Genomic DNA, 16049 nt, shown 5'->3' with positions numbered 1-16049 from the left:
CCAAGTATTGTCTGGGTTTACAAATTGAACAAAAAGAATGTGGAATGTTTGTTCACCAGACAAATTATACAGAAAAGATCCTTAAACGTTTTAATATGGATAAAGCAAATCCTTTAAGTACTCCAATGGTTGTTAGATCATTAAACATAGAAAAGGATCCATTCCGTCCATGTGAAGATGATGAAGATATTCTTGGTCCAGAAGTACCATATCTAAGTGTCATCGGTGCCCTTATGTACCTTACAAATTGTACAAGGCCTGATATATCTTTTGCCGTAAATCTGTTGGCAAGATTTAGCACATATCCAACAAAGAGACACTGGAACGGAATTAAACATATATTCCGTTATCTACGAGGAACGACAGACTTGGGACTTTTGTATTCAAAAGATGCTAATTCAAGTATGATTGGTTATGCTGATGCTGGATACTTATCTGATCCACACAAGGCACGTTCCCAAACTGGATATGTATTTACTCGTGGAGGCACTGCAATTTCTTGGCGTTCACAGAAACAAACGCTCGTAACTACTTCATCAAATCATGCTGAGATTATTGCACTACATGAAGCAAGTCGTGAATGTGTGTGGTTAAAATCAATGACCCAACATATCCAAATCTCATGCGGATTATCATTCGATGAGAAACCTGTGATACTATATGAAGATAATGCTGCATGTGTTGCTCAAATGAAAGAAGGATACATAAAAAGCGACAGAACTAAACATATTCCTCCTAAGTTCTTCGCATTCACCAAGGAGCTTGAGAAGAATAAATGTATTGATGTTCGTCACATTCAATCAAGTGAAAACTCATTAGATCTCTTCACAAAGGCACTTCCTACGTCAATATTCAGAAAGCACATATATAATATTGGGATACGCAATCTACGAAATTTGTGAAGAATTGTTCATGTCAACATCAGGGGGAGTTTACGTGACTGCACTCTTTTTCCCTTACTATGGTTTTTATCCCAATGGGTTTTTCCAAGTAAGGTTTTTAACGAGGCAGTACAAAACACGTAATGAAGACATCATCGTATCATGATCATCATCACAAGGGGGAGTGTTGAAATATTATTTAAAATGTGAAAAATATTTGTGTTGAAAATGTGAATGTTGAATGTTGAAAAATAGGTGTTGAATATTGAAAATTAGTGTGTGATGATGTAGGTAATGATGTATTTTATTTTTGGATTATGTGTAAAGATTTCCTATAAATAGATCTCTCATTTGTGAAGAAAATCACAATTGAGTAGAGAGAAAAATATTATAAAGTGTGTTGGTTGGTAAATTTTGAGTGTTTGAGATTTTTACTTTTTACCATAAATTTTTACTTTTTCACAACACTAATAAATATGTTGGAGTCAAAAAATAAAAATGACTGACAACGGCAAGTCAACAAAAAATATCTTCCGAGAATTTAGTGTTAATTTAATTTAAAAAGTTAATTATTTAAAAGTGGCGAAAATTTCAAATTTCAAAATAAAAAATGGAGTCCCCATTTTGTTCCAAATCCTAAAAGCATCCTAATCTTTTTACCGTAAAAGCACACTGTTTTCCTTTTTTCCGCACCATTCCTGCTTTCCTGGCACTCCCATCGTCTCTCAAAGGTACTATAACCTTTTTTTTTCATTAATTGTTGTTTGTTTTACATATTTTGATGCTCTAATTGAACCAAATTTCCTTTTTCTGTTTGTGAAAGTGATTATTGAAGCTACTCGAAATGGGCGGCCAGATCCAGTACTCCGATAAGTACTTTGATGACACCTACGAGTACAGGTGATTTGATTTGTACTTTTTTTTGAGATTTTGTCGGAAAAGAATTTGCTGAACGATTTTGGAGTGTTCAGGCATGTGGTTCTTCCGCCCGAGGTGGCCAAATTGCTTCCTAAAAATCGACTCCTCTCGGAAGTAAGTGATTCATATCCTTTGTTTGTGCTGATTTGAGGATTACCGTGGTCATTTGATGCTTTAGAAATCAATGATTTTCACTTTGGTGACTGAGAAATTATGTGACTATACGTGAATCAGTTCTAATTTTATTATGCTCCGACTGAGTTATTGTCGAAGGAGTAAAGCATTTTTTCATCTTTTTACTTTTTAACTTTAGGTAGACACTAGTTACCCTTGCCACACCTGCTCGATGCCATTTGCTTTTGCTTAATTCCTCGATTTTAATATAACTCTTCTCGTACAACTCTGCAAGATTCCAAGCTTCTGGATGCTCTGATTGTAACAATGTGTCTCTTCAGCAGAAAGAATGATTCTCTAACGTACCATACACGCATACCAAGCAAGAACAAAACAAAAGCATATATCAATTATGGTTAAAGAAATTGAAATCAAATTTGCCCTGTTAACTTTGAGCCTTTATATCAGTCAGTGGGATGGTTTTCAATTCCTTCTTATGCAGGGTCATGAGAAATCCAATTAGGTTACATTAGGATTGAAGCAATTGTTTTCTTTGAAAGGATTCATAAGTTGGTTTTGAACCCTAACCAATGCCGAATCCAAGACCCGGTTCACGCATGGAAGCCAGAGCTAGTCTCATTCCCATGATTTCAGTTCGGGGGAATTCGGAGTCTGGTGAAATGGTTCGGACTCAAATGAAGAAATTAAAATCCTATAGCTGACACGGTTCCAACAAAATCGATAATGATGGATCTGAAATTATATTTCGTTTCAAATCCTTCAATGAACACACCTATATTAAATTTTTATGCCAATTTCCAATCTTTCAGTCTCAACCCTTGTGTTGAATGTGCTTGTGTTTCTTGTAAAACCACTGAAAAACGTTCACTATCACATAAAAATGGCATGGCCATAGATTAAGAGATTTCAGGCAATCATCACACTTCCAGTTATGGACTGTGGTTGTATTTTTTTCCTGAACCTTTGGAAGTTGTGTTCTTTGTAAATTTTCATTTGTTTTCTTTTGCTAGTTCTTAAATCAAACTTTTGGCTAATGGATTACTTTGTTTCAAAAGAATGAATGGCGAGCAATTGGGGTCCAGCAGAGCCGTGGGTGGGTTCACTATGCTATTCACCGCCCAGAGCCGCACATCATGCTATTTAGGAGGCCACTGAACTACCAGCAACAGCAGCAAGAGAACCAAGGCTAAGGGCAAAGCATGGGCAGTTGTTTTGGTGTTTTCCCGGAGTCAGCAAGCTTTACTTGTAAAAGTTTACTCTCTTCTCCTCTGCAAAGGCATTGCACCTATTACATATTACAATGTTCATTAATGCACTATGGGTACAACAAAATGTTGAAATTTTCTTTTTCAACTGACTTTTATGTCGCTTCATATCGTCAATTTAACCCTTTTTTCGAACTAATCCTTGGCCCCTATTATATTGTTCTATCGTCGCATTAGTTGTCAAGGTTTACTTGCGTCTTATATCGAAACTTTATGCATGTCTTAGTGCTTCCCGAAAAAAAATAAACCCCCATTTATTTCATGATCGATCTTAACATTTTTCGTACTTTTTCTAGGTCCATTGTTAATATTACGGTTTAATCTATGCTGCTATGTTGGATGTGTTTCAACTTCTCTAGTCTTATTATCTAATTATTAATGTTGAATTTGTATGATTAACCGAATGGTTATCATCTTATATGGAGTAAAATACATGTGATATAGTATGTAGTCGATTAAAATGCACTCAGCAATGACAAAACCTTTTTTTTTTAAGAATTGAGCAACCGATTGTTTTTTAATGTTGTTTGCTATACATAATTACAAATAAACACTAATATTGCACAAGGCGCGTAAAATTTTGCAAATATATGCTTCTTAAAAAGTTAAAAATTATTTATAATAAAAGTTATTTCGAAAAGAAAACAACGAACCATAATTCTCGGAAGTAATTGTTGGGTAACCAGTTTTCTCGTGTCAAAAACATAGCGGAGGTTTTAAAATTTTTAATTTGATATTCAAATTTTTTTAGACACTGGTATGGTTCAAACAAAACAAATATTCATAAGGAATTTGTAAATATACCTTTAGTGAACAATTCAGTTGAATCCAACTATTTCGGAATTAACAAAGATAGCTCTTGTTGAATTTCTTACGAACAGTCTTCTTGGAAATTACTTTCTTTAATCTTCGAATCAGGTACACGACCAGATTACTTGTTCATCTTCTAACCTTGCATTAGAAATTGTAGAAGATATTTTGCGTAGAGATTAAAAATCAAAAGCGGCTCAAACCCTTAAAATTATTTTTAGGGGTGGACGCAAATTTTGGAGGCTTTGGTAGGAGAGAATTTCAAAATTGATTGGAGGTTAGGGTTTTGAGGCCACCTACCTAAATACATAGTTGGGCTAGTAGCTTAATCAGTACTAACACTTTAAGAATCTAGGTACTTATGTCGGGAGGTCCTGGATTCAAGTGTTGGAGAAGACGAAAGAAATTACTTTTCTAAGGTTGAGATATTCTGAGTGACGGTGCATGGGCATGTGTTACGGCTCATGCTGGACAATCCTAACGAACCAATACCAATAGTGGTGCATGGGTATGGATTGAGACCCATGTTGATTCAGCCCAATGGCCCATGATCGTTACAAATTGGACTAGTCCAACAAGTTTAATTAATTAGATTAAAATCCATTAACAATTTTAATTATTTAGCAAGTTGGACTTGTATTACTACAAGACCGTTAAACATACTTCCCACTAAATTTAATTTAACTTTTAATAAACTGAACCTTTGAGTTTAATAATTTTTTAAATTCTCAAATTTTATAATTCAACTTCTTGAATTTATTCTCTCCAAATTTTTATTATCATAAATTCAACTAATTGAATTTACTATATCGTAATTTTATGTAAATTCAACTCATTGAATTTATTCTCTCAACGGGAAAAAAATGATCAATTGCTTATGTGATCCTCAATGGTTCAGGGATACAGCTAGCCGTGTGTTCACAACTCTATAATACCATAATTAATATTTTTTTAACAAAAAATCAAAGCATATGTGCTACAACTATTATGCATACAAAGTATATTTAACATCTATAGACATTAGTGAAATAAAAGTAACCGAAACACATATTTGTGCATCTAAAGTATATGTAACATCTATAGACATTGGTGACATATATGTTACTGAAACACATGTTTTTGCATACAAAGTATATTTAACAGTTATGGATGACATATAAGTTATTGAAACATATGTATATGAATCCAAATGATCTTTAACATCTATGTGTTGGATCCGGTTTTTCTACGCGCCCAAACGCAGCGGAAGTTTTAAAATTTTATTTTATTTGGACAATCAAAATATGATTTGCTTTGGGAGCTCGTATGATTATAACAAAACATTCATAGGGTGTTGAATTATACCTTTAGTGAATTGAATCACTTGGCTCCAACTAATCCGGTATAGGCGGATCTAGCTCTTGATGAATTCCCTACGAACTTTCTTCAAGGACTCCTTTCTTCTAATCAGGTCCACGACTAGATGATTTGTTCCTCTTCCAAATTGCACTAGAAATATTGGAAGATATTTACGTAGGAGAGAAAATAATTGAGAGAGACGACACAATATTTTTCTTTCCCAAAACCAAGTGGCCGATTTTATTCCTTGGAGGTGGGTCTCTCGAATGTTTCATAGTGGTGGGCTAGGGTTTTTGTCTTTATATGTATTATTTATAATTAATTAAACCCTAATTACATAATTAACATTAATGGGCTTGATTTAATTAATTAAGCTAGTCCAACTAGTTTAATTAATTTAATCAAAGCCCATTAAAACTTTAATTATTTATTATGTTGGACTTGTACTCCTACAAGACCATTAAACATAATACCCACCATATTTAATTTATTAATTAATCAACTCAACTTTTGAGCTTAATAAATTAAATACAGTATAAATTCAACATTTGAATTTATTATTTAAATTATAAATTCGACTCTTTGAATTATTATCACCTCCAAAATTTAATATTTAATAAACCCAACATTTGAGTTTAATAAATTAAATTCTCAAATTTTATAAATTCAACTCCTTGAATTTGTTCTCTCAAAATTTAATTATCATAAATTCAACTCCTTGAATTTACTATATAATATAAATTCAACTTTTGAATTTATTCTCTCAACGAGAACAAACAATCCAGTACTTGTGTGACCCTCAATGGTTCAGGGATACAGCTAGCCGTGGGTTCACAACTCCTTGTGATTCAGAATGACATTTATTCTTATTCGGGCTTACCCTAGTTAGCCCCATTCTATTCATCAACACCTTGATCAAGAATGTCAGAACTCATTTCTGATTGTACCCATCGGATCATGGTAGGAGCGTCTAGTAGCATCGCCCCATGATCTCCTAGGTATCACTGATAGTGCCTGCAAGAACCAGTCGATTATGATTAACGTACAGTACGGTCCCTTCATCTCATATATCCCGATCGAATCTGCAACCATTGGTTCATCGAAGGTTGCATATTAATTCGATAACTATGTGATAACTATAATAGTGGCATCGCGTGTACTATTGGAGAACTCCTTCTCCAACGTACATCTCATACTCTGGCCAGAGATTCCATGCACTATTATTACATTAGATCACATAGGATATCCACACCCGTAGGTGAGCGGTGAATCCCCGACTACAATGCACTGGCTCCTATATGTGTCGCAACTGTACCCAACCTCGCCACCTGATGACTCTCCTGGAGCCGGTAAACGAGTCAAAGCACAGCCCTAGCATATAGAGCCTCAGTGTTGTCCCGGGTCGTAAGGACTAATGGTGTACAATCATAACCACGGACTTATCCTCTCGATGAATGATAACCACTTGGAAAGTCCGAGGGAGGGTTGTTCGGTATAATCATCATATGACTACCCATCTGTATGTTTGGACATCTCCATGCCCTTACCAAAAAACGCAGTACACAACATCACAGATGCTAGTCTCGAGCTCAAGCGGCCTTTATCCCTGTTTTAGGCGGCTGAATCGACTAGGAACGAATTTAGAATATGCAGTGTTTACAAATGAGTTTCAACATCGAATTACGATTCATTTGTATTAAAGCATAATCAAGGACTTTATCTATGCTGTTCGCATGGGTATACAGATAAAGTATAACAAGACCATAAAAAGTTAAATTATATTAAAATAAAGATTGTTTATTTCACTTGAGTCAATAACTTCCCCAGCCAACCGTTGGCTTGCAGGGCATCTACTCTAACAATCTCCCACTTGCCCTAGAGCCAACTACCCTTAATCCCATTGGTTCGCGATGCTTTTCAAACAATGGTCCTGGCAAGGGCTATGTAAGTGGATCAGCAACATTATCTGCAGAGAGGACTCTTTTGACTGATATGTCTCCTCTTCCCACAATCTCCCGTATGACGTGGAACTTCCTCAGTACATGTTTGGATCGCTGATGAGACCTTGGTTCCTTTGTTTGCGCAATGGCACCAGTGTTGTCGCAGTACAACGGGACTGGATCAACTCTATTAGGAATAATGCCCAACTCTTGGACAAAATTCCTCATCCAAACTACCTCTTTGGCTGCATCAGATGCAACAATGTATTCAGCTTCAGTGGTGGAATCCGCAACGGTGTCTTGCTTGGAACCTTTCCAAGAGACAACCGCACCATTTAGCATTAATACAAATCAGAGGTCGATTTCGAATCATCTATGTCACATTGGAAGCTAGAATCCGTGTAGCCTTTCAATTTCAATTCTCCACCCCATAAACCATGAACAAATTCTTAGTCCTTCTCAAGTACTTAAGAATATCTTTCGCGGCCTTCCAATGCATTGGACTAGGGTTCGCCTGATATCTGCTTGTAACACTCAGAGCGCAAACAACATCAGGACGTGTCTATATCACACCATACATGATACTACCAATGGCTGACGCATATGGAATACATGTCATCATCTCTATCTCTTCATCAGTTTTGGGACACATAGCTTTAGATAGAGTAATACCATGACACATTGGTAAGTATCTTCTCTTGGACTCTTCCATAGAGAATCGTTTAATAATGGTATCGATATAGGTGGCTTGGGTGAGTCCGAGCATCCTCTTTGATCTATCTCTATAGATTTGTATTCACAATACGTAGGATGTTTCACCCATGTCTTTCATGGAGAATTTACTTGCTAACCATACTTTAGTTGATTGCAGTAATCCTACATCATTCCCAATGAGCAGGATGTCATCAACATAAAGTACTAGGAATGTCACTACACTCCCACTAATTTTCTTGTACACACACGGTTCCTCAGGATTCTTAGTAAAATCAAACCCTTTGATAGTGCTATCAAATCTGAGGTTCCAACTCCTTGACTCCTGCTTGAGACCATATATTGATCTCTGAAGTTTGCATACCTTATGCTCACTTCCTACTGATGTGTATCCATCAGGTTGAGACATATAAATTTCCTTTTTGATGTCTCCATTGAGGAATGCAGTCTTTACATCCATTTGCCATATCTCATAGTCATACCATGATGCTATGGCTAGAAGTAATCTAATGGACTTAAACATAGCAACTGGTGAAAAATTTTCTCACAGTAAACTCCTTGCCTTTGAGTATAATATTTTGCAACCAGCCTTGCTTTGAAGGTCACTACCTTCCCATTCGCCCCAAGCTTTCTTTTGTAGATCCATTTGCACCCTATAGGAATGATTCCCTCAGGTTGATCCACCAATGTCCAGACTCGGTTTGAATATATAAAGTCCATTTCTGACTGCATGGCTTCAAGACATTTGGTTGAATCAGTATCAGATATTGCTTCTTTGAAATTCATTGGATCACATCCAACACAAGACTCATCATGGCCTTGTTCATGAAGAAGCATATATCTTGCAGGTGGTCTAATAATGCTATCAGACCTTCTAGAAGCTTGTACTTCAACTACTGGTTCTTGGAGATTAGGTTCAACTTCTAAAGTTGAGGGAGTATCTTGAATTTCATCAAGTTCTATCATCTTGCCTTTTCTATCTAATAGAAATTCCCTTTCCAAAAAGGTGGCATTTCTTGAAACAAACACTTTTACTTCATTGGGATGATAGAAATAATATCCAACAGAATTCTTTGGATATCCTACAAAGTAGCACAAAGTGGATCTACTATCCAATTTGTCTCCCACTGTCTGCTTCACGTAAGCAGAACATCCCCATATTCTCATGTAAGAATATTTGGGAGTTTTTTCCCATCCATATCTCATATGGTGTTTTATCCACTGCTTTAGTATGGACATTATTCAACAACATTGCCGCAGTTTCAAGCGCAAAGCCCCAAAACGATGTAGGCAATTCAGTGAATCCCATCATGGATCGAACCATGTCCAACAAGGTTCGCTTACGACGTTCAGAAACACCATTAAATTGTGGTGTTGCTAGTGGAGTCCACTGTGAGAATCACATTCTCTTTCAGATAACCCAAAAATTCAGCACTCAAGTATTCTTCACTTCGATCAGATCGAAATGCCTTAATACTTCTTTCTAGCTGATTTTTCTACTTCAGATCTGAATTCTTTGAAACATTCAAATGTTTCAGATTTGTGTTTCATAAACATATCCATACCTCGAATGGTCATCAGTAAGGATAACGAAGTAGGATTGCCCATATTTTGTGCTAACACTTAGCGGGCCACAAACGTCTGTTTGGATCAAATCCAGTAGACCATGCGCACGTTCCATGCTTCCATCGAATGGAATCTTGGTCAATTTTCCTTTTGGACAGGACTTACAAGTAGGTAGAGAATTTATGTCTGACAAGTCAAACATTCTTTCTCCCACTAGCTTGTGCATCCTTCTTTGGGAAATATGATCTAGTCTAGCGTGCCATATTTGTGTAGGATTTGGATCATCTAACTTTCTTTTGTTTGTTGTTGAAATAATGTTTACTTCGACATTCACTTATCATTTCCAGAACATTTCTGGCGCATATAATTTCTTATGTGCAGACTTCTTGCAGTGAAATAAATATGTTCTAACTTATCGGGCTTTGTAGGCCTTTTAAGTGTCTTTCAGAGTTTGCTTCTTATTGGGATTGTTTTTCTTGTGAGGGGCAGAACATTTCTTTCCCTTATCTTGTGGGCCATTTTCGTCTGACGAGAGGCCCATAAAAACAACAATTTTCTTATTTTATGGTGATCTCATAAGTCATAAGCATATTGACTAGCTCTTCAAGGCTATCAAATATCTTATTAAACTTGAAGTTCACCATAACCCCGTCAAATGAGGAAGAGAAAGATAACATATTCATGTTTCCTAGTAACTCGTTAGGAATCACATATTCCAGGCCCACCACATTCTCAATAAGCCCAGTCATACGTACACTATGCTCATGGGCCAAAGCCCCATCTTGCATATGTGTAGTCATGAGCTCCTTGAAATTGGTGTGCATCACTGTACGAGTTTCATGTACCATGCAACTCTTGCATGTTTATTCGAATGTCAGCAACATTCAACATATCCTCAAACTGTCCATACAGTTCATTTGACATAGAAGCGAGCACATCACACTTTAGCTTGCACACTATGGTCATACCATCTTGCATGCTTTGTCAGTTCAACAAGACTGACATTAGTGTGTATGTCATTTTCTCCGAATTCAGAACAATTTTCCCAACCAGTCTTGAAAATTAGATTCGATTAGCTTGTTAATAATAAAAATTTATTACGTGACGAAATCGAAAATATACTGATACGGAAACAGAATAATAGTTGCTGATTATTTTAAAATAATTTTAAGATATAAAATATGGATTTCATTTTATAAATCTCCCTCCTACTATTTTGACATTTCCACCACCCTCTGATGAAAAAGGGAAATCGTATTTCCTTAGTAGGCACGTAGAGTCCAATTAGCCAATTATAATCCCGAATAATATAAGCCAATTATAATTTCTAAAAGGTAGAGTCCAATTGCATCCCTATGCAACCTCCGCGTGTTTTGCCTCACGTTTAATAAGGACCCAATAATATGACGCCGTTTATTTTCGCGTGTCAAACCAACCCATCAATGTTGAATTGTAGTAGACGGTCGCCATGAGTTCCCCCAATAATATGAGCCGAAGTCATGGGAGTTCCTCTCAATTCACATCATATGTCCGCTGGAAGTCACAGCTTTCCGGCGTACAGGCCTCCCCAATAATATGAGCCAGACACTGTCCGCGGGTAGCGATCAACATGCAACCACGGTTGATGGAAGGCAAGGAAAAATTAAACTCTTTTAATTTTTACTTTTCCGGTTTGATATAAATTTTGAATCATATTCAAAATGAGGGATTTTAATTTAAAAAATTGTCTCATCATTTTAATTTGAAAATCACGTGCCACGAGTTTGTATGTTTGCCGGATTCATGCAACTATATTATCTAATAATATACATATATGCATACTACTATATATCACATATATCATAATATGATATTCAACAATAAATAAGGATGATCGATCGCCAACACTATTAGATCCATGTGAGCCATACATGGATCCAGGTCCAACCTAGGTGAATGCAGGGATGCAAATGCAACTATTACAAGAGCTTCCAATATTTTACATGTCTTCGTCTTGATCATCGGGCCCACCATCTTCCAGTCTTGATCTTCCACTATTTCTAATAATTACATTTGGATAGCCATGACACATAAAGGATACATCTTATGGGGGTGGCAACGGGCCATAAACCAGGCCCACTTTAATAATATCAAATATTATAAAAATGAATAAAACAGTAAAATATCCTAACATACACCTAACACATTGGTCAAGGCTCTCGATCATCCTCCATGCATTTAATAACAAATATTAACATCAATTAATTAAACAATTTAATTAATTGATAAGTCATATATCTAATAATTTTATCACTAACCACCACAATTATTAAAGATTTAATAAATTAAATAAACTCCTTTATTTAATTTCCAATTAAATCAATAATAATTGATTTCTTGTAAAACTCATTTTACCATAAATAATTAAAATCATATTCTAATTATTTATTTCACAAGAAAATTATTAATTTTCTAAAAATCAATTTTTTCAAAATAAAAATTGAACCAATTTTCAAAAATAACAATTTTACCCAAAAATTTTAAAATTCAAAAAATTGCACCCTAGGCCCAAACAATTCAGGCCCAACATTCAGCACGCTTCCCGAGACGATCCCGGGCAGCCGCCCTCGCTGCCCGCCTGCTGCCCGAACGTTTCGGGTAGTGGCGGCAGCCCCTGTGCGCGCGGCGCGTGCGGACGTTCGCACGCCGCGCTAGCGCAGCCGCCGCGCGCTGTGCGGACGTTCCGCACAGCGCGCTAGCGCAGCCGCCGAGCGCTGTGCGGACGCTCCGCACAGCGCGCGCCAGTGCGGCCGCCGAGCGCTGTGCGGACGCTCCGCACAGCGCGCGCGGACGCTGCGCGCCCCCGTGCGCGGCCCTGCGCGCACGGGCTGCCCGGAACAAATCCGGACAGAAACGATTTTTTTTTTTTTTTTTTTTTTTTTTCCGAAAATCTGGAAAAATAAATTTTCATGGTGCCATAATTTTCTGAAAAATTTTCTTGTGTGGTTAGAAATATATTATTCAATATAATTGAAAATCATACGATTCAGAAAACCTGGCTCTGATACCACTGTTGGATCCGGTTTTTCTACGCGCCCAAACGCAGCGGAAGTTTTAAAATTTTATTTTATTTGGACAATCAAAATATGATTTGCTTTGGACGCTCGTATGATTATAACAAAACATTCATAGGGTGTTGAATTATACCTTTAGTGAATTGAATCACTTGGCTCCAACTAATCCGGTATAGGCGGATCTAGCTCTTGATGAATTCCCTACGAACTTTCTTCAAGGACTCCTTTCTTCTAATCAGGTCCACGACTAGATGATTTGTTCCTCTTCCAAATTGCACTAGAAATATTGGAAGATATTTACGTAGGAGAGAAAATAATTGAGAGAGACGACACAATATTTTTCTTTCCCAAAACCAAGTGGCCGATTTTATTCCTTGGAGGTGGGTCTCTCGAATGTTTCATAGTGGTGGGCTAGGGTTTTTATCTTTATATGTATTATTTATAATTAATTAAACCCTAATTACATAATTAACATTAATGGGCTTGATTTAATTAATTAAGCTAGTCCAACTAGTTTAATTAATTTAATCAAAGCCCATTAAAACTTTAATTATTTATTATGTTGGACTTGTACTCCTACAAGACCATTAAACATAATACCCACCATATTTAATTTATTAATTAATCAACTCAACTTTTGAGCTTAATAAATTAAATACAGTATAAATTCAACATTTGAATTTATTATTTAAATTATAAATTCGACTCTTTGAATTATTATCACCTCCAAAATTTAATATTTAATAAACCCAACATTTGAGTTTAATAAATTAAATTCTCAAATTTTATAAATTCAACTCCTTGAATTTGTTCTCTCAAAATTTAATTATCATAAATTCAACTCCTTGAATTTACTATATAATATAAATTCAACTTTTGAATTTATTCTCTCAACGGGAACAAACAATCCAGTACTTGTGTGACCCTCAATGGTTCAGGGATACAGCTAGCCGTGGGTTCACAACTCCTTGTGATTCAGAATGACATTTATTCTTATTCGGGCTTACCCTAGTTAGCCCCATTCTATTCATCAACACCTTGATCAAGAATGTCAGAACTCATTTCTGATTGTACCCATCGGATCATGGTAGGAGCGTCTAGTAGCATCGCCCCATGATCCCCTAGGTATCACTGATAGTGCCTGCAAGAACCAGTCGATTATGATTAACGTACATTACGGTCCCTTCATCTCATATATCCCGATCGAATCTGCAACCATTGGTTCATCGAAGGTTGCATATTAATTCGATAACTATGTGATAACTATAATAGTGGCATCGCGTGTACTATTGGAGAACTCCTTCTCCAACGTACATCTCATACTCTGGCCAGAGATTCCATGCACTATTATTACATTAGATCACATAGGATATCCACACCCGTAGGTGAGCGGTGAATCCCCGACTACAATGCACTGGCTCCTATATGTGTCGCAACTGTACCCAACCTCGCCACCTGATGACTCTCCTGGAGCCGGTAAAAGAGTCAAAGCACAGCCCTAGCATATAGAGCCTCAGTGTTGTCTCGGGTCGTAAGGACTAATGGTGTACAATCATAACCACGGACTTATCCTCTCGATGAATGATAACCACTTGGAAAGTCCGAGGGAGGGTTGTTCGGTATAATCATCATATGACTACCCATCTGTATGTTTGGACATCTCCATGCCCTTACCAAAAAACGCAGTACACAACATCACAGATGCTAGTCTCGAGCTCAAGCGGCCTTTATCCCTGTTTTAGGCGGCTGAATCGACTAGGAACGAATTTAGAATATACAGTGTTTACAAATGAGTTTCAACATCGAATTACGATTCATTTGTATTAAAGCATAATCAAGGACTTTATCTATGCTGTTCGCATGGGTATACAGATAAAGTATAACAAGACCATAAAAAGTTAAATTATATTAAAATAAAGATTGTTTATTTCACTTGAGTCAATAACTTCCCCAGCCAACCGTTGGCTTGCAGGGCATCTACTCTAACACTATGGATATTACTGAAATAGAAGTCGGTGAAACACATGTTTATGTTTGCAAAGTATATTTAATATCTTCAGAAATTACTGACATGTAAGTCACTGAAAATATGTTTATTCATCAACGTATATGTACATCCATGGACTTTATTGATATATATGTCACTGAAAGATATTTTTATGCATCAAACTTATATGTAACATGTATGGACATTACTGAAATATAAGTCACTAAAACTATGTTTATGCATCGTATATGTTGAAATTTTAGTAAGTAGAACTGTTGTGGATAAATTATGGATGTTACATAGTACTATTATGGATAATTGTAGTACAGTTATGTTTATTTTCAGTATCAATATGTTGAAATTTTGGTACTGGCTACTACATGTTTACCATGATGGTGTTGGTTCAAAAACACATGTTTAGTACCAGTTGTATTGTTATGTAGTATTATTGTGGATAATTTTACACCTAATCCTATTTGTGGTACCAAAATGTTAAAATTTTGGTAAAAACTACATACAGGTGTTGACTTTTAAACACATGTTCAATATCAGTTGTATTGTTACATAGTAATATAGTGAATAATTGTGGTAAAATTATTTCTATTATCACTGCCAATATGATGGTGTTGGTTCATAAACACATGGTTAAATTGGTCTCAGGATGGTTGCCGCATAATAAAAAATATTTAATAATACAAAATATTTATAATACAATCCTCTCATATCTCTAATTTTTCAATTACTCAACCAAACAATACAAAATATTTAAATAATTACTATATATTATAAATATTTTTTTATTCGAATTAAATTTATTATTAAAAATTATAATAAATTAATAATAATAATAATAATAATAATAATAATAATAATAATATAGTGGAACATCCATGCTTTGTAAGCATAGATGCTCCACGTAGAAGCGCGGATGCTCGTCTACGTGAAATTCGTGCTTACAAAGTACGGATAATGCTCTACCTCACTCTAATTCGTGCTTACAAAGCACGGATTAGAGTCATTTTGCAAAGTTATTTTATTTTGAGTTATTTTTGAAATATTTTTTTTATTTTTAAATTTATTTATAAAAAAATCCCCGAGAAAATACAGTAACAATTTCATTTATATAAAGTATCAATTAAAAAAAAACCCTTAACAATTACACGAATATAAAGTATCAATGCAACAAAATAAAATATAAATGGCATAAAAATTATCAATTCAACCAAAATATAGTAACGATCCCACAAATATAAATTAAGAATTTAAGCAAAACACAGTAGCAAATCTACAAATATAAAGTATCAATGCAACCAAAATACAATAGCAGTTCAATTGCACCTAAACCTGCCTCATATCACAAATTTTGTTTCTTTGAAACCATTTTCAACAACCCATATTCATCATTTAACATGGTTGTGACAATGCGGGCTCTCATCTAGTTTATG

The 16049-nt window shown here is 35.7% G+C and overlaps 1 protein-coding gene across 2 annotated transcripts; it reads left to right on the top strand.

The window, feature by feature from the left end:
- Nucleotides 1-1490: 1490 nt before the first annotated feature.
- On the top strand, nucleotides 1491-3338 carry LOC140841274 (cyclin-dependent kinases regulatory subunit 1-like). 2 transcript variants are annotated; one of them, XM_073208565.1, is made up of 4 exons: nucleotides 1491-1612; nucleotides 1705-1781; nucleotides 1853-1913; nucleotides 2990-3338. In XM_073208565.1, the coding sequence occupies exons 2-4, from the start codon at nucleotides 1726-1728 to the stop codon at nucleotides 3122-3124; spliced, it is 252 nt and encodes an 83-aa protein (XP_073064666.1). In that variant the 5' UTR covers nucleotides 1491-1612; nucleotides 1705-1725; the 3' UTR covers nucleotides 3125-3338. The 2 variants fall into 2 exon arrangements, with proteins under 2 accessions (XP_073064666.1, XP_073064667.1); XM_073208566.1 differs by having other exon boundaries at nucleotides 1530-1612; nucleotides 1717-1781.
- The last annotated feature ends 12711 nt before the right edge of the window (nucleotides 3339-16049 follow it).

Source organism: Primulina eburnea, chromosome 9 (genome assembly GCF_022965805.1).
Source record: "Primulina eburnea isolate SZY01 chromosome 9, ASM2296580v1, whole genome shotgun sequence".
Taxonomy (NCBI): Eukaryota; Viridiplantae; Streptophyta; class Magnoliopsida; order Lamiales; family Gesneriaceae; genus Primulina; species Primulina eburnea.
The sequence above is the reverse complement of the archived record's forward strand: the minus strand, read 5'-3'. Positions and strand labels throughout refer to the sequence as shown.